This window comes from Hemiscyllium ocellatum, chromosome 31 (genome assembly GCF_020745735.1).
Source record: "Hemiscyllium ocellatum isolate sHemOce1 chromosome 31, sHemOce1.pat.X.cur, whole genome shotgun sequence".
In the NCBI taxonomy this organism is placed as follows: domain Eukaryota; kingdom Metazoa; phylum Chordata; class Chondrichthyes; order Orectolobiformes; family Hemiscylliidae; genus Hemiscyllium; species Hemiscyllium ocellatum.
In genome coordinates this window covers 18,886,662-18,905,689 of record NC_083431.1, presented here as the reverse complement: position 1 = coordinate 18,905,689, position 19,028 = coordinate 18,886,662, and the positions used below count along the sequence as shown (strand labels likewise).

Sequence of the window (19,028 nt, the reverse complement as noted above, 5' to 3'; positions counted from 1 at the left end):
ATCCACGGTGCTTTCGGGTTGATTCAATGTAAAACTCCGTTTGGACTGAAACAGAGACGTTGTCACCTCCTTCCCGGGGTGGAAGTTTACAAGGTGAGGAAGGATCCTCGCTGGAGAATCACAGCGGCTCGGGCAGCATCAAGGAGTGTTTTCAGTTCAGACCTCAGCAGGAATTTGCTCATCCTGAAGGGTCTCCTTAAGGAAGGAGGCTGGAAAGGGTTAAATGCAAAAGTTGGGAGGGGGGGGGCTGAGCTGGTGAGAGGGGATGGAGGTGGAAATGAACCTGTTTTGTGGCGCAGAGGGTGAGCTTTCTGTCACGTGTGTGTGTATGTTTTAAAAAGGGGGGAGCGATGTATCTTTTGGAAAGTTGTTTTGAGCCGGGGGAGCTGGCTGGCTGGCTGGTTGGGAGTCAGTGTGAGTGGATTGGATCAGAGGCAGCAGTAATGCAGAGGTCAGCTCGCAGGAGGGCGCCCGGAGTGCAGCATTGCCCTGCAGCTCAGGGACACCCGGCCGAGCCGCTGGGAAACTCCCGGAGAGAGCTGTGCCCGGAGCAGGAGGAGGAGGTGGAGGTGGTGGGGAGGGAGAGCCCGGCGAGGAGACGGGCCAGGCCGGTGCGCTCCAAGGCCAGGCGGATTGCGGCCAACGTGCGGGAGAGGAAGCGCATCCTGGACTACAACCAGGCCTTCAACGCCCTGCGACTCAGCCTGAGGCACGACCTGAACGGCAAGCGGCTGTCCAAGATCGCCACCCTGCGGAGGGCCATCCACAAGATCGCCAGCCTCTCGCTCTTCCTGCGCTCCGCTCCCCTCCGCAGGTGGCCGTGCGAGCACAGCGAGTGCCGGCGGCTGCCCGCAGACACCCCGTCCCCTGGCGCTGAGCCGCCCGCCTCCTGTCCGCCAGAAACTCCGGGCAGCCCCCTCTACTTCCAGCAGCCTCCCAGTGACCTTCCCCGAGAACAGGGCACCGTGCCCAGCCCGGAGTGTTACTCAAGTGCCGGCGGCTCCCACTTTGGGGTGAGGACAGCTTTCCAGCCGAGTCACCTGGAGACCTTTGTAAACCCCTCTCCAACCCCACTGCCTTGGCAATTCAATTACTTCCCAGGAACCAGCTACCAACAGACACTGCCAATGCACTGAGCCGGAGACTGATGAGGCTGTCTGCTTTGTATAAAAGGTACTTTTTAAAAAAAAACTCACGGTGTGGGATGTATGTTTATATTCAGGAACATTTAGCACAGATTCAAACCCAACTCCCAATCCCAAGGGAAATGGGCGCAGATTATATCTGACAGTGGTAATACTTTTCCTGATGAAAGGCTTATGCCCGAAATGTCGATTCTCCTGCTCCTCAGATGATACCCGAGGACCTGCTGTGCTTTTCCAGCACCACACTCTCGACTCTGAACTCCAGAATTCCGCAGTCCTCACTCTCTCCTCGTGGTAATACTTTAGCGAGCTTCATGTGAACCTTCCCCAGCGGTTAGGGATAGCCTTGCGTCGACTGTTTCGCCCATATCCCCCACCCCTCCCGGAGCCACTCAACACCGTGTTCCACAGGCTGACAAATTGACCATTTCACTGCAGCGTGAAGGGGTACTATATATCAGCATGGTGCAGTCAATACAAGTGAATAACCTGCGTGTGATATCTTACCACTTCAATTAGGTGCAGGTCAGGTGAATTGGCCATGCTAAATTGCCCATAGTGATAGGTGCATTAGTAGGGAGTAGGGGAAAGGGTCTGGGTGGGTTACTCTTCGGAGGGTCGGTGTGGACTTGTTGGCCATCCATGCTGTAGGGATTCTAATTAATTGAATGCTAATCTCCCCCGTGTCTGCGTGGGTTTCCTTCAGGTGCTCCAGTTTCCTCCCACAGTCCAAAGATGTGCAGGTTAGGTGAATTGGCCATGCGAAATTGCCCAGAGTGTTAGACACATTAGTCAGGGGCAAATATAGGATAGGGGAATGGGTCTGGATGAGTTACTCTTCAGAGGATCGCTGTGGATTTCTTGGGTCAAAAGGCCTGTTTCCATTTTTTTTAGCACAGAGTCTGACACTCCTGTTTATTTTTTTATATTCCAGCACCCATGTTGTGTGTGTGCAGGTGTGGGGCACAGTGAGAGACACAACGTGCACAAATCTTTAATCAGTTTCCACCATCAGGAAGATAGAAAACACCCGAGTGGCCAGTGATGAGCAGTGTCCTTCACATCAAAGGGCAATGCTGTGTGATCAAACAGTGAAGGGGAGGGCAGGGGTTAAATCAAAATAGAGTTGGAGGGGGAAATAATGCACTCCACTCCCTGCAGCGCCCACCTCTCCCTGAACAACTCCAAGGTGTTGGTGGACACCGCGTGCTCCTTCTCCAAGGACACCTGGGCCCTAACGTAACCGCGGAAGAGGGCCAGGCAGTTGGCCCTAACAACCCCCTCCATGGCCCGCTGCCTGGACCTGTTTATGGCCAGTTTGGCCAGGCCCAGGAACAGACCCACAAGGAGGTCTTCAGACTTGCCCTCCCTCCTCCATACCGGGTGCCCGAAGGTCAGGAGTATGGGATTGAAGTGCAAACAAAAGCAGAGGAGGAGGTTTTTAAGAAAATCGAAAAGAGAGTGCAAATGCCCACACCCAATATACACATGGTCCATGGACTCCACAGCACCACAGAACAAGCAGTTGGGCTGGGAGTCTGTGAACCACCGCAATCTGCGGTTGCAGGGGACTGCTGTGTGCAGCACCCTTCACCCCAGATCCCCGAGAGAAAGGGGGAGGACTCCCACGTAGAGAGCCCTCCACTGGGGATCCCTACCGCCCGGTAGCAAATGGGCACGCCAAGGCAGTGGATGAGGGAGAAGACGTGGACGGTGTGCAGCAGCAGTCGATACAGGGCTCGCCTTTTTACGTCCTTGAAAGGGACAAAACTAAAATTCCGGAGGCGGCTCAGGTTGTGGGGCACAGGTTCCCGCGGGAAGTACGGGACCTTGGGGCCAATGTGAAATTCCGTCCAGGCAGGGGTGAGTTCAGACAGGATTCCACTGCACACCTGAGCGTTCTCCAACTGGTGCACTATGTCGGGTCTGAGCCGTTATAAGGCGTCAGATGGCGGTGGTCACGAACCAGACGTCTACCGCTGCCCTGCTCACTATGTCCTGTGGCAGCATCCAGCCCAGGTTCCCGGCACCCAGCACGTCCCCGATCCTGGTCACCCTCGCAGCCACGGCCCTCCCCTCTGACAGCCACTCGAACCTGCGAGTACAGAGGTGCGGATTCCTGAGCAACAGCTCCCTGACGACAGCCGCCAATCCTGCCGGAGGGTAGGCGCGACGCGATTCGACCATGTTCCAGACAGTCATCAGGTCCTGGTAAAAGACAGGCAGCGTCTTGAGGGCGACCTCCAAACCGTCACGGTCGACGAACAGGAGCTGCGTGTTGTAGTTGAGGTTATGCACCTGGCGGAAAAAATACGTCGCCAGGGCGCACCGCCCAGGAGGAGGCTCAACGTAAAGGTATCGCTGCAAGGTCTGAAGGCGGAAGGTCGCGACCTGGGTGCGGGGACACACTAGCGACTGACCACCCTCCTCAATAGGGAGACTCAGAACCTGCACAGTGACCCAGTGCATCTTTGTCCCAGAAGTGATTCAACATTCTCTGGATGTCAGCGACAAAACCAGGAGGAAGGACCAAAGGGACCAGCCGGTACCACAGCATGGCAGCCACCAACTGGTTTATGACCAGCATTCTTATCCTGTAAGATAGCACTCGGAGCAGTCCTGTCCAGCGGCCTAGGCGAGCCAAGACTATGGCCTCCAGCTCCTGCCAGTTCGCTGGCCAGGATTCCTCGGCTGGGCTGAGGTAGACCCCCAGGTAGAGGAGATGGGTGGTACTCCAGCTGAACTCCCGTAACTCCTCTGGCAGAGAGTCCACCTGCCACTGACCAACCAGTAGTCCGGAACATTTGGCCCAGTTGATTCTGGTGGAAGACGCTGCCAAGTACACGGCCTGGCACTCGCACATCCTCCCCAGGTCAGTGAAAGTGAGGAGCACGTCGTCGGCGTAGGCCGAGAGGATCACCCCCGTGCCCGTGCCGCTCAGAACCAGCCCCGACAACCTCCTCCGCAAGAGACACAGGAAAGGCTCCATGCACAGGGAATACAGTTGGCCGGACAGGGGGCAGCCTTGACGCACTCCTCTCCCGAAGTGAAGGGGTACCGTCAGTGACCCGTTAACTTTAACCAGACACTCTGCGGCGGCGTACAAAAGTCTGTTCCGGGCAATGAACTGCGTCTCGGACCCGAATGCTCGCACAATCCCGAGCAGGTACTCGTGATCGACCCTGTCGAACACCTTCTCCTGGTTGAGAGACAGGAAGGCGCTCGGCAGACCAGTCCGTGGACAGAAATGGATCTGATCCCAGAGCATGTGGACGTTGTCGTGTATCCTCCGGCCCGGGACCGTGTAGGACTGGTCTGGGTGAATCATGTGGGCCAGCACGGAAGCCAGGCGGGAAGACAACACCCTGGCGAAGATTTTGTAATCCGTGTTAAGCCTGTTTCCATGCTGTAGGAAATCTAATCTAATCTAAACGCAGCTATATTCATACCAGGTTAGTGCCATGATCTGGCAATTTCCATATTAAAATTAATAGCAGGGGTAGGCTATTTGGTCCTTCGTACCTGCTCTACCATTCACCACAATCATGGCTGATCAAAGAATCCCTACAATGTGGAAGCAGGATCTTTGACCCAACAAGTCCATACTGACCCTCTGAAGACCCTCACCCAGACCCCTACCCTATTATCTTGTATTTATCCCTGCCTAAGCACCTAACCTACGTATCCCTGAACAATATGGTCAATTTAGCATGGCCCATTCACCTAACCTGCACATCTTTTGATTGTGGGAGGGAACCCATGCAGACACGGAGAGAATGTGTAAACTCCACGCAGGCAGTCACCCAAGGTTGGAATCGAACCCAGGTCCCTGGTGCTGTGAGGCAGCAGAGCTGACCACTGAGCCATTCTGCTATCACAAGTCATCCAACTGAATTGCCTGTTCCTGCTTTCCCCCTCATATCCTTTGATCCCATTAGTCCCAAGTGCTTGAAAAAAAAACCCAACTCCTTGAAATCATAAATGTTTTGATCTTGACTGCTTTCCATGGTCGGGAATTCAATAGGCTCACCACTTTCTGGGGTGAAAAAAATCCCTCTTTGTCTCAGTCCTAAATGGTTTACCTCCTATCCTTAGACAATGATCCCTGGTTCTGGACTCACCCCCAACCCTACTGGGAATATCTGCTTCTGAAATCTCCTGAAGGAATTGACAACCACATGAACAGATAAAGGGATGTTACAAAACTTCAGAAACTTTTGAAATTAAACTGAAATGTTTTGGGGATGGGAGATGATAATTCCAGTGCCATGCTGTGTCCTCTGGCCACTGGAGGCGTGAAGAACACCAGTTAGTCAGTGCATACTCCCTTTCCACTCAAGCAGCTCTTATATGTAACTCAGGTCTGTACAAACTGCAAACAACCACCTGTGTTTATGTAGCCTCTTTAAGAAAGGTTGTTGGTGAGAGTGTATACCTCTGGTGTTTACCATGTGTTATGAGGGAAATTGAAAGCAATTTTCAAATGGTAGTCTTATTGTGAGCTAAAATCTGTATAAGTACTGTGGATCTAAATGCTGTGCCATATCATAGGTACAATATTTGAAGTATGTTTACATAATATTTAACATGTCAACGTTCTTCCTGCTCTGCTATTTTTAATAAATATGAAGAATAAAACCCATTTTTGAAAATTAGACTCAGTGAACAGTCTTGAAGTTTCTCTCATACAACATGAAATATTAAAATATGAAAAACACTTTTATTAAAAAAGAGCAGAATCTTATAGAAAGACTGCAACACATTATGGGAGAGAAATTGGGCTATTTCTTGGCTGCTCCAACTGCTGTTAGATCTCCAAGGTCAATGCATAATTTCAGGGTTAACTGCAGCAGGTATGTTATTGATGCAGCATCTCAGCTAAAATCCAACAGACCTTTCACAGCGCAGGTGGACCATGGCATCATGCAATGATTGATACCAGTCCTACCATGGTAAAACTCAACACTTCAGTTTAATTATTTCTTCTCTTAACCTTACACAACCCAACTGGTTCAAAAAGAGGGAAGGGCTTCCACCAATGCTATTTAGAAATCATTAACTGCTTACAGTTGAGTTGGTAATTGATTATCTCTGGCTGCTGACCCATTCCAGAAGCTTGGTGCCTTCTATTGTAGTTTCAAATTGCAAAAATCTACAATAAGTGAGGTGACGATATTTAAGGCCTTTTTAACCTCTTTGAAATGTATGTACAAATCAGCTGATCCCTCATATGAAAGCCATTCCCCTTGGAATGCATGATAGCTTATAGAATGAACTGAGGTAGCACAGAGTAGGATAAACTGCTGGAAGAGGGTGGAGGGGAACGGTTACACTGAGGGATGAGTGTTCCTAGCTAGAGAACATGCTTGCACAGGGTATTCACAAAGCTGTTGTCCTACCTGAGCCATAGAGAAAAACAATGAGATGTCTGTGTTTCAGTGAGAGCATCATCACTGAATTATGCATCCTGCTGCAGCCACAACTCGGAGCAGGGCAAGGACTGCACTGTCAGTGACTGCGAGGGTGACCTTGGTTTATGTGGTCTACCATCGTCCAGGCTGGAGCTTGGGATATTAGCATCATCTTACTGTCAAATGCTGAGTAAGGGAGGTCTCAGCTCAAAGCAAATTAAGTACAGTTCTGAATCTTCCATGAGAGAAAGGTGAGTGGGCAAAAACAGAGTCTGCTTGAGTTCCAAGATTCCCCATGGCAAGTGCTACAAGCCAACTCTGACCTATACCAGTAAAATAAACCAAAAAACTATGGATGCTGAAGATCTGAAACAAAAACAGAAATTCCTGTATAAACTCAGCAGCATATCCTGAAGAAGGGTCAGTGGACTTGCAGCGTTAACTCTGCTGTCTCCCTACAGCGGGGTAAAAACAATTACTGTAGATGCTGGAAACCAGATTCTGGATTAGTAGTGCTGGAAGAGCACAGCAGTTCAGGCAGCATCCAAAGTGCAGCGAAATCGACGTTTCGGGCAAAAGTCCTTCATCAGGAATAAAGGCAGTGAGCCTGAAGTGTGGAGAGATAAGTCAGAGGAGGGTGGGGGTGGGGAGAAAGTAGCATAGAGTACAATGGGTGAGTGGGGGAGGGGATGAAGGTGATAGGTCAGGGAGGAGTGGATAGGTGGAAAAGGAGCTAGGCAGGTAGGACAAGTCATGGGGACAGTGCTGAGCTGGAAGTTTGGAACTAGGGTGAGGTGGGGGAAGGGGAAATGAGGAAACTGTTGAAGTCCACATTGATGCCCTGGGGTTGAAGTGTTCCAAGGCGGAAGATGAGGCGTTCTTCCTCCAGGCATCTGGTGGTGAGGGAGCAGCGGTGATGGAGGGCCAGGACCTCCGTGTCCTCGGCAGAGTGGGAGGGGGAGTTGAAATGTTGGGCCACAGGGCGGTGTGGTTGATTGGTGTGGGTGTCCCAGAGATGTTCCCTAAAGTGCTCTGCTAGGAGGCGCCCAGTCTCCCCAATGTAGAGGAGACCGCATCGGGAGCAACGGATACAATAAATGATATTAGTGAATGTGCAGGTAAAACGTTGATGGATGTGGAAGGCTCCTTTAGGGCCTTGGATAGAGATGAGGGAGGAGGTGTGGGCACAGGTTTTACAGTTCCTGCGGTGGCTGGGGAAAGTGCCAGGATGGGAGGGTGGGTTGTAGGGGGGGCGCGGACCTGAAACAAAAATGGAAACTGCTAGAGAAACTCAGCACTTCCAACCTCATAGTCCGGGAACCCCGCACTGCCCAGTTCTACCTTCTTCCCAAGATCCACAAGCCTGACCACCCTGGCCGACCCATTGTCTCAGCATGCTCCTGCCCCACTGAACTCATCTCTACCTACCTCGACACTGTCCTATCCCCCCAGTCCAGGAACTCCCCATATATGTTCGAGACACCACCCACGCTCTCCACCTCCTCCAAGGTAGTCCAGGTAGTCATGGAGGGAACGGTCTTTGCGGAAGGCGGAAAGAGCTGGGGAGGGAAATATATCCCTGGTGGTGGGGTCTTTTTGGAGGTGGCGGAAATGTCGGCGGATGATTTGGTTTACGCGAAGGTATGTAGGGTGGAAGGTGAGCACCAGGGGTGTTCTGTCCTTGCTATGGTTGGAGGGGTGAGGTCTGAGGATGGAGGTGCGGGATGTGGACGAGATGTGTTGGAGGGCATATTTAACCACGTGGGAACTGAAATTGCAGTCTCTAAAGAAGGAGGCCATCTGGTGTGTTCTATGGTGGAACTGGTCCTCCTGGGAGCAAGATACTGCGGAGGCGGAGGAATTGGGAATACAGGATGGCATTTTTGCAAGAGATAGGGTGGGAAGACGTGTAATCCAGGTAGCTGTGGGAGTCGGTGGGTTTGTAAAAAATGTCAGTGTCAAGTCGGTTGTCATTAATGGAGATGGAGAGGTCCAGGAAGGGGAGGGAGGTGTCAGAGATGGTTCAGGTAAATTTAAGGTCAGAGTGGAATGTGTTGGTGAAGTTGATGAATTGCTCAACCTCCTCACGGGAGCACGAGGTGGCACCAATGCAGTCATCAATGTAGTGGAGGAAGAGGTGGGGAGTGGTGCCGGTGTAATTACGGAAGATCAACTGTTCTACGTAGCCAACAAAGAGACAGGCATAGCTGGGGCCCATACGTGTGCCCATGGCTACCCCTTTGGTCTGGAGGAAGTGGAAGGATTCAAAGGAGAAATTGTTAAGGGTGAGGACCAGTTCAGCCAAACGAATGAGAGTGTCAGTGGAAAGGTACTGTTGGGGATGTCTGGAGAGGAAAAAATGGAGGGCTTGGAGGCCCTGGTCATGGCAGATGGAAGTATAGAGGGATTGGATATCCATGGGGAAGATGAGGCGTTGGGGGCCGGGGAAACGGAAGTCTTGGAGGAGGTGGAGGGCGTGGGTGGTGTCTCGAACGTATATGGGGAGTTCCTGGACTAGGGGGGAATAGGACAGTGTCGAGGTAGGTAGAGATGAGTTCAGTGGGGCAGGAGCATGCTGAGACAATGGGTCGGCCAGGGTGGTCAGGCTTGTGGATCTTGGGAAGGAGTGGAACTAGGCAGTGCGGGGTTCCCGGACTATGAGGTCGGAAGTGCTGAGTTTCTCTAGCAGTTTCCATTTTTGTTTCAGCTGTCCTATATCAGAACCTTTAGCCCTTGGTATCCAGTGGGTGTGTACCCATTGGCAGTGAATCATACAGGTGAATGCCCTGGTATCCTGCTCGCAGTCACAATGTCTTTAATTTTCTTCGCAGTCGGTTGTGCCAGCTACAATTGAACAACGCAAACCAAGCAACACGGGCAATCCACTGACAACATGTTTGGAGTCTCCAGTTTGTAACCCAGATACGTGAACACAACATACATACAGGAAAACCATGCTGCCATACAAAATGTGATGGAGCTGACCACTGATGTTCTGGAACAAGGCTTCCATGATTGGGACCAATCTGGAGGAGCTCTGGAGAATTTATATTGAAGTATCATAATGCTTGTTTGCTGGTCTTGCTGCACAACCTTGCAAACAAGAGGGGGCATCATGTGCCACCAGTTATTCACCAGGCAACTGAAAGGCAGGAGAATTTTAAAACTTCATTTACAGGATGTGAGCATTGTTGGATAGACCAGCATTTATTGCCCATCCCTAATTTGTCAGAAGGCAGTTAAGAGTTAACCTTATTGTTATGAGTCTGGAGTCACATGTAGGCCAGTCTGGGTAAAATGGTAGTTTCCTTTCCTAAACAAAGGCAAGGAAACTTTGATGGCTCATTAATGCCTAAATACCATTAGTGAACCAGATGGGTTTTTCTTGACAATCAGCAATGAACTCACAATCATCATTGGACTCTTGATTCTAGATATTTATTGAACTCAAGTTCCACCATCTGCCTTAGCAGGATGTGAACCAGGTCCCCAGACCATTATCGGGGTCTCTGTATTAATAGGCCTAGTGACAATAACACAAGGCCATCACCTCCACACAAGTGAGGCAAAGGCTACCTACACTCATGTTTCCCAAAGTTTTCCCCACTATGACCCCCTTGCGGCTTGAAAGGATTTGTGATCCTTTGAGAGAGCAGGGACTGGAGGTCAGTGAGAGGAGGGGCCTGTTAGAGTCAGAGACTAGTTATTCTAACTCAGTCAGAGCTCCACAATGGGCAATGCTATCTCAGAACTCGCAACCTCAAGCTCACAATCCCACTTGGAATTACAGCACTCCCATTGGGAAGTCTTGACCTCAACAATCCCTTTCTGTCCAGGCTGTGGTGAAGAACTCCAAATGAAATATCTGTAACTGCACCCAAATCCCTATTTACCAACAGATTCTAACCTTAACCTTACCATCCCTCAGAAATGGATGCTATGCCACAGTGAAAAAATAGAGAAACAAAATGCAAAATAAACACTCCAAACCAAATTTCTAAACAAAATCAAGTCATGTTCAATGTGCTAATCAACTAATTACCAGTTCAGTTTCTGATCAATGGTAACCCAAGATGTTGATCACGGAGGAATTCAGCAATGACAATACTATTGAATGTCATAGGGAGATGGTCATTGCCCCGTACTTGTGTGGTGTGGTGTAATTTCCACTGTCAGCCTAAGTCTGGATGTCCTCTGAAGTTTGTTGAAGTGATATAAACTGGTTCAACATCTAAGGAATCATTGGTCAATATTCCTACTTCTAAAATGATGATTGAGGGAATATTGTTGATGATGAGGTGAAGTTGGTTGGGTCCAGGACACTACCCTGAGGAATTTCTGAACTGAGGCACTTGGCCTTTTTTGTGGTAGGAATCACTCCAATTAGTAGAGAGCTTTGCCTATTTCCTATTGACTCCAGTTTTGCTGGGTTCCTTGGCCAAATGTTGCCTTGATGTTAAGTGCAGCAATTCCCGTCTCACCTGTGGAATTCAGGTCTTTTTTGCTGTTTGGGCTGAGGCTATAGTGAGGTCAGGAGTTGCCTTGGCTGATCCTAAACTGAGAGTCAATGAGCAGGCTATTCCTTTGGGAGAGCCACTTGACAGCGCTATCCATTACCCCTACCATAACTTTGATGATGGTGATCAAGAGTAGACTGACAAGGCTGGGAGGCTTATATCCTGCATTTTGTGCACAGGACAGAGCCAAGGAAATTGTCTGTAAAGTATAATTCTGTGTGTATGACCACATCATGCTCTTCATAGAATCCTTATAGTGTGGAAGTAGGCCATTTGGCCCATTAAGTCCACACTGACCCTCCAAAAAATATCCCACCCAATCCTTGTAATCATGCAAACTCCACACTGAAAGTCACCCGAGGCTGGAGTCAAACCTGGGTCCCTGGCATTGTGAGGCAGCAGTGCTAATCCCTGAGCACCATGCCACATTGTTACTTGACTTGCTCATGGGACAAGTCTGCCAATGTTATGATGGGGGACTTTGCCGGACTAGGGGTTTTGCGTTTTGGTGCCTTGGTTTCACTCCTTTTGTTCGGCTCTACAACTGAGTGGCTGGCCAGCCCCATTTCGAGGGCTGTTAAGAGTCAATCACATTGCTGTGATTCTGAAGTCACATGTAGGATTTCCTTCTCAAAAGGTCATCAGAGAACTAGATGGGATTTGCCAATAATCAACAATGGTTGCATGGATTCCATTTGACTATAGGTTTTCAAAATTATGAGGGGCATGGATAGGATAAATAGACAAAGTCTTTTCCCTGAGTTGGGGAATCCAGAACTAGAGGGCATAGGTTTAGAGTGAGAGGGGAAAGATACAAAAGAGACCTAAGGGGCAACTTTTTCACGCAGAGGGTGGTACGTGTATGGAATGAGCTGCCAGAGGATGTGGTGGAGGCTGGTACAATTGCAACATTTAAGAGGCATTTGGATGGGTATACGAATAGGAAGAGTTTGGAGGGGTATGGGCCGGGTGCTGGCAGGTGGGACTAGATTGGGTTGGGATATCTGGTCGGCATGGATGGGTTGGACCGAAGGGTCTGTTTCCATGCTGTATATCTCTATGACTCTATGACTAAGTCCAGGTATTTTTAATTCAAACTTCACCATTGACCCACAGAGGGTTTTGAATGAACATCCCCAGAACATGAGCCTGGGGCTTTGGATTACCAGTCCTATGCCAGATAGCAGTTCTAACAGTTTGGTACATTTTAAAATGAGAGACTCATCAGACTACTAGAGGGGGAAAAAATTAAGAAATCATAAAGAACTATTGAATAAAAGGACATTTTGAATTTTGTTTGTCTACTTTTTTCAATTATCAAAGCAATGAGTTTGAGTTGATTTTGATTCCAAATGTGTTTAAGCCCTGAATGAACAGTCATTAACATCTTCTGAGCACAGACTATTACAACTCAGTAGCAATAGTAACACTTACCTCAACTGGCAGCACGGTAACAAAGACATCCAAACTGATCTAAGTTCTTGTGGTTTTAAAAGAATTCCTAATGGCAGAAGTTGTTTTTAAAATCAATAAAAAGGACAGAAATAGAGCAAAAATCGACCACCCTTTGAACAAGTTAGGTTGCCCTTAGGTTTTTAAGAAAAAAAAATGACAAAAGTGAAAACTAAAGCTGCACACTTGAAACCCTTGGAGTGGTTGGTTAGCTCACTTGGCTAGGCAGCTGGTTTACTGAGCAATAGTAATACTAACAGCATGGGTTCAATTCCTACACTCATTGACTTTCCTTCTTGACCTCTCATCTTGCCTGAGACACAAGTTAAATTGCCACTAGTCATCAGCTGATGGGAGAACGACCCTATCATCTAGGAGAACTATGGAGACTTTACCAATAAACTTTAAAACAATCAACTCGTTGTCCTTCTCATGCAAGATTCTTATCAAGTGCATTTATCCATAATGAGACATTTATATTAAATCTGTGTACCATTCTCTGTATTAACATTAAAGATATAAAGTCAATTCCTATGGTACAAAATTCAATGTAGCAGTCTACAGATGCAGCTATTTTTAAAAAAATCCACAGACCCAATATTAAGCAAAAAATAGTTTTGATTTTTACATGTTTCTTTCCTCAATTATAAAGATACATGGATGGACCATACTATATCGATGGGAACAGAGGACCGAAAGGCAAAAGGAGGTCACTTGACTCCCAGTCTGCTCTGCCATTCAATCAGATTATTGCTGATCTAGTTGTGGTCTCAACTCCACTTTCTTATCTGCCCTGCACTCCCCAACAAGCCTCTCCTCTCTGGTCAATAGGAACATAGGACTTAGGAATTTATGACTATGAATGTTACCATTTTTAGAAAATAAAGTTTATAATATTTATCCATATTACATTCCATTAATCATGCCGTAAACAATTATTACAATTACTTATTTACCCAAAAAATAAAGAAAAACTATTTTACAAAGAACTTTGACTGTGGAAAGATCATAACTATTCAGTTTTCATTTCACCAAGTTGCTTTATGAAGTAAAGCCATCAATTAAATTGCATTTATTTCAATGCAAGGGGCCTAAAGGGGAAGGCAGATGAACTCAGGGCATGGTTAGGAACATGGGACTGGGATATCATAGCAATTACAAAAACATGGCTCGTGGATGGGCAGGACTGGCAGCTGAATGTTCCAGAATACAAATGCTACAGGAAGGATAGAAGGGGAGGCAAGAGAGAGGCAGGAGTGGTGTTTTTGATAAGGGATAGCATTATAGCTGTGCTAAGGGAGGATATTCCTGGAAATATATCCAAGGAAGGTATTTGGGTGGAACTGAGAAATAAGAAAGGGATGATCACTCTATTGGGATTGTATTATAGACCCCCTAATAGTCAGAGGGAAATTGAAAAACAAACTTGTAAGGAAATCTCAGCTATCTGTAAGAATAATAGGGTGGTTATGGTAGGGGATTTTAACTTTCCAAACATAGACTGGGACTGCCAAAGTATTAAGGGTTTAGATGGAGAGGAATTTCTTAAGTGTGTACAAGAAAATTTTCTGATTCAGTATGTGGATGTACCTACTAGAGAAGGTGCAAAACTTGATGTACTCTTGGGAAATAAGGCAGGGGCAGGTGACTGAGGTATCAGTGGGGGAGCACTTTGGGGCCAGCGACATAATTCTATTAGATTTAAAATAGTGATGGAAAAAGATAGACCAGATCTAAAAGTTGAAGTTCTAAATTGGAAAAAGGTTAATTTTGACGGTATGAGGCAAGAACTTTCAAAAGCTGACGGAGGCAGATGTTCGCAGGTAAAGGGACAGTTGGAAAATGGGCAGCCTTCAGGAATGAGATAACAAGAACCCAGAGAAAGAATATTCCTGTTAGGGTGAAAGGAAATGCTGGTAAGTATAGGGAATGCTGGATGACTAAAGAAATTGAGGGCTTGGTTAAGAAAAAGAAGGAAACATATGTAAGGTATAGACAGAATAGATCGAGTGAATCCTTAGAAGAGTATAAAGGCAGTAGGGGAACGCTTAAGAGGGAAATCAGGAGGGCAAAAAGGGGACATGAGATAGCTTTGGCAAATAGAATTAAGGGGAATCCAAAGGATTTTTACAAATACATTAAGGACAAAAGGGTAACTAGGGAGAGAATAGGGCCCCTCAAAGATCAGCAAGGTGGCCACAGAAAATGGGGGAGATACTAAACGGGTATTTTGCATCAGTATTTACTGTGGAAAAGGATATGGAAGATATAGAATGTAGGAAAATAGATGGTGACATCTTGCAAAATGTCCATATTTCAGAGGAGGAAGTGCTGGATGTCTTGAAAAGCATAAAGGTGGATAAATCCCCAGGACCTGATCAGGTGTACCCTATAACTCTGTGGGAAGTTAGAGAAGTGATTGCTGGGCATTTTGATGAGATATTTGTATCATCAATAGTCACAGGTGAGGTGCCGGAAGACTGGAGGTTGGCTAATATGGTGCTACTGTATAAAAAGGGCAGTAAAGACAAGCCAGGGAACTATAGACCGGTGAGCCTGACATTGGTGGTGAGCAAGTTGTTGGAGGGAATCTTGAGGGACAGGATTTACATGTATTTGGAAAGGCAAGGACTGATTAGGGATAGTCAACATGGCTTTGTGCGTGGGAAATCATGTCTCACAAACTTGATTGAGTTTTTTGAAGAAGTAACAAAGAGGATTGATGAGGGCAGAGCGGTACATGTGATCTATATGGACTTCAGTAAAGCGTTCGACAAGGTTCCCCATTGGAGACTGGTTAGCAAGGTTAGATCTCATGGAATACAGGGAGAACTAGCCATTTGGATACAGAACTGGCTCAAAGGTAGAAGACAGAGGAGGGTTGTTTTTCAGACTGGAGGCCTGTGACCAGTGGAGTGCTGCATTGATCGGTGCTGGGTCCTCTACCTTTTGTCATTTACATAGTTGATTTGGATGTGAACATAAGAGGTACAGTTAGTAAGTTTGCAGATGACACCAAAATTGGAGGTATAGTGGACAGAGAAGAGGGTTACCTCAGATTACAACCAGGATCTTGATCAGATGGGCCAATGGGCTGAGAAGTGGCAGATGGAGTTTAATTCAGATAAATGCGAAGTGCTGCAGTTTGGGAAAGGAAATTTTAGCAGGACTTATGCACTTAATGGTAAGGTCCTAGGCAGTATTGCTGAACAAAGAGACCTTGGAGTGCAGGGTCATAGCTCCTTGAAAGTAGAGTCGCAGGTAGATAGGATAGTGAAGAAGGCATTTGGTATGCTTTCCTTTATTGGTCAGAGTATTGAGTACTGGAATTGAGAGGTCATGTTGCGACTGTACAGGACATTGGTTAAGCCACTGTTGGAATATTGCATACATTTCTGGTCTCCTTCCTATCCGAAAGATGTTGTGAAACTTCAAAGGGTTGAGAAAAGATTTACAAGGATTTTGCCAGAGTTGGAGAATATGAGCTATAGGGAGAGGTTGAACAGGCTAGGGCTATTTTCCCTGGAGTTTCAGAGGTTGAGGGGTGACCTTATAGAGGTTTGCAAAATCATAAGGGGCATGGATAGGATAAATAGATAGTCTTTTCCCTGGGGTGGGAGAGTTCAGAACTAGAGGGCATAAGTTTAAGGTGAGAGGGGAAAGATATAAAAGACACCTACAGGGCAACTTTTTCACACAGAGGGTGGTACATGTATGGAATGAGCTGCCAGAGGAAGTGGTGGAGGCTGGTACATTTGCAACATTTAAAAGGTATTTGGATGAGTATATGAATAGGAAGGGTTTGGAGGGATATGGGCTGGGTGCTGGCAGGTGGGACTAGATTGGTTTGGATATCTGCTCTGCATGGATGGGTTGGACTGAAGGGTCTGTTTCCATGCTGTACATCTCTATGACTCTATGACTATGAGCTTGGCTAGGGAGCTCTGCAATGGGCTTTAGTGTCCATGGGGTGAGGCAGCAAAAAAATAAGACTGTGTCCTTTTATCATTCTTAACCAACATACAATGATGTCTGTTGGAAAGTGTCATGATAAAATGGGAACAGCACTGAATTTGACTATGAAATGGTCGTGTTCAAAGAGAAATTGATTATGGTCACACGTAAAGAAGGAGCAAAGAGAGTGGATTGGATGTTCAGCTGACTGCAGTGAAGAATTCCTGAAAGGAGGTTTATAATGAATGCCACCTGATCAAACAATCCTTGGTCATGACCAGGTAAAGGAAATTCACTAAGGCTCCTCAGGCAGCACTTTCCAAACCAGCACTTTCACTGTCATCTAGAAGGATAAGAACAGCAGATACATGGGAATACCACCACGTGCAAGTTCCCCTCCAAGCCATTCACCATTCTGACTTCAGAATATATTGCTATTCTTTCAGTGTTGCTGTGTCAAACTCCTGGAACTCCGTCTCTAATAGCACTGTGATGTATCTACATCCCAAAGACTGGAGCAGTTCAAGAAGGTTGCTCAGCACCACCTTCTCATTGGCAGCTAGTGATAGGTGATAAACACACATCTTGCATTGCTATACACATCTCTCAAAAGAGAATATAGACTAAAACAATGTCCTTTGCAATGCAAAGCTTAGATAGAAAAGCTTGTAAAATGTTAACAAAGAGAAGGATAGTCTAATTGATAATATAAATGTAACGTCACTGTAGTCCTACTAGGCTATAGTGGTCCTCTTTCATTAGAGGGAGATGGCGCTAACCTCATTCAGTGAAGGAATTAATCCCATAATGCTGGCATCACTCTGCATCACAAACCAGCCGGACAGTCAACTGAGCGCATCCGTACTTAAGCACTGAGACATGGAGTGCAGGGTCATAGCTCCTTGCAAGTAGATACTTAACTGGCTTCAGATAGGGTGACATGAAGGAGCTGCTAACTTACTTAAAATCTGAGATGTTATATTTGACAATAAACCAATCAGCCAGTCACGGCCTCAGCAACCCGAGAGAAGAATCATTCAGTATTATCAGGTTTCATCACTATCAGACGCCCCCTTCTGGTATGCACAGATGAATGGATGATTGTAAAACCACAGATCAAGGTCAGCCATGATATTGTCAACATTGAATTGGATGCTGGCTGTCATAGCCTTCATGTGAGGGAGGGCCATGTTGAAGAGGCATGACCAACATTGGAAAAACTACTTCAGTAGAAATGTATATGTGGAGAAGACAATGGGAGAAAATAGAAACACAGTTGGAAAAAGATTAACAATTTAACAACTGTATCTGAAGGTATGATAAAAGTCAAAAATAAAAGTTGATTTAGAATGTATCTGAAGTTGTAAAGGTCCTGGTTCATCCTTAAACGTCAACTAAGCCTATTAAGGCATTTAACCTTGTCATTACTTCAGTGGTCTTTGTGGGATCCTATTGTTGTAAAGTAGTTGTCATTGTTTTTACACGACAATTCTATGTTTACTGCAAAATGAGTTCAGTAACTATGAAGTGCTTTGAGACATCTCAAAATTGTGAAACGTGTGTGATAAATGCCTGCATCATCCATTAAGCCACTCATGCACTCATAATTCATATATTTTACAGTGATTACCAAACTGCAAGCATACAGTCTTCTCATACATGCAAGTTATGATACTTCCAAGTACCAGTCAATGAAATAAGAGTATATCTTGTAGAATACTGTTGTAACATAGCTTTGAGAACCTGTCATCAAAAAGCACCACACAATATTCCTACTGTTTTTCGTACACCAATGTAATAATACAGGTTGAATAAGCAATCAGGGCAAAATTCAATCTGAGTCAAGATTAGAGCGGTGCTGGAAAAGCACAGCAGGTCAGGCAGCATCCGAGGAGCAGGAAAATTGTTGTTTCGGGTAAAAGCCCTTCATCATTCGTGACCTGCCTGACCTGCTGTGCTTTTCCAGCACCACTCTAACCTTGACTCTGATCTCCAGCATCTTCAGTCCTCACTTTCACCAAAATTCAATCTGGTCAATTTTGTCCTAGTGAATAATGCTCTCTGCTAATGTTTGATGACAGTAACAATTTAGGTACTCAAAAAAATAAAACAGCAAATGCTGGAAATTTAAAATGAAAACACAAGGTGCTGGAAATACATCTGAGATAAAGTCTGTACATTGATGGGCAGCACGGTGGCACAGTGGTTAGCACTGTTGCCCCAGAGACCCAGGTTCAATTCCTACCTGAGGCAACTGACTGTGTGGAGTTTGCACATTCTGCGTGGGTTTCCTCCAGGTGCTCTAGTTTCCTCCCACAGTCCAAAAGTGTGCAGGTTAGGTGAATTGGCCATGTTAAATTGCCTGCGGTGTTAAGTGTAGGGGGATGGATTGGTTTGGGCCTGTTTCCACACTGTAAGTAATTGAAGCATTAATCTTTCTTTGGACTTTGATGGACCTGCCATGAATTTCCATCATATTCTGTCCTTTTCACATAAGATTCAAACTTGATAACCTGTTAACACATCAAGCAAATGTTGCATATCCATTT

At 46.6% G+C, this 19,028-nt stretch overlaps 1 protein-coding gene across 1 annotated transcript; it reads left to right on the top strand.

The window, feature by feature from the left end:
- The first annotated feature begins 350 nt into the window (after positions 1-350).
- LOC132830235 (class A basic helix-loop-helix protein 9-like) lies at positions 351-12,334 on the top strand. Its single transcript, XM_060847768.1, has 2 exons — positions 351-1,173; positions 9,388-12,334. The coding sequence occupies exon 1, from the start codon at positions 351-353 to the stop codon at positions 1,134-1,136; it is 786 nt and encodes a 261-aa protein (XP_060703751.1). The 3' UTR covers positions 1,137-1,173; positions 9,388-12,334.
- Positions 12,335-19,028: the final 6,694 nt, after the last annotated feature.

Excerpts from the sequence above, each read along its gene's own strand:
- LOC132830235 (XM_060847768.1), top strand. The coding sequence starts at position 351 with ATGTATCTTTTGGAAAGTTGTTTTGAGCCGGGGGAGCTGGCTGGCTGG.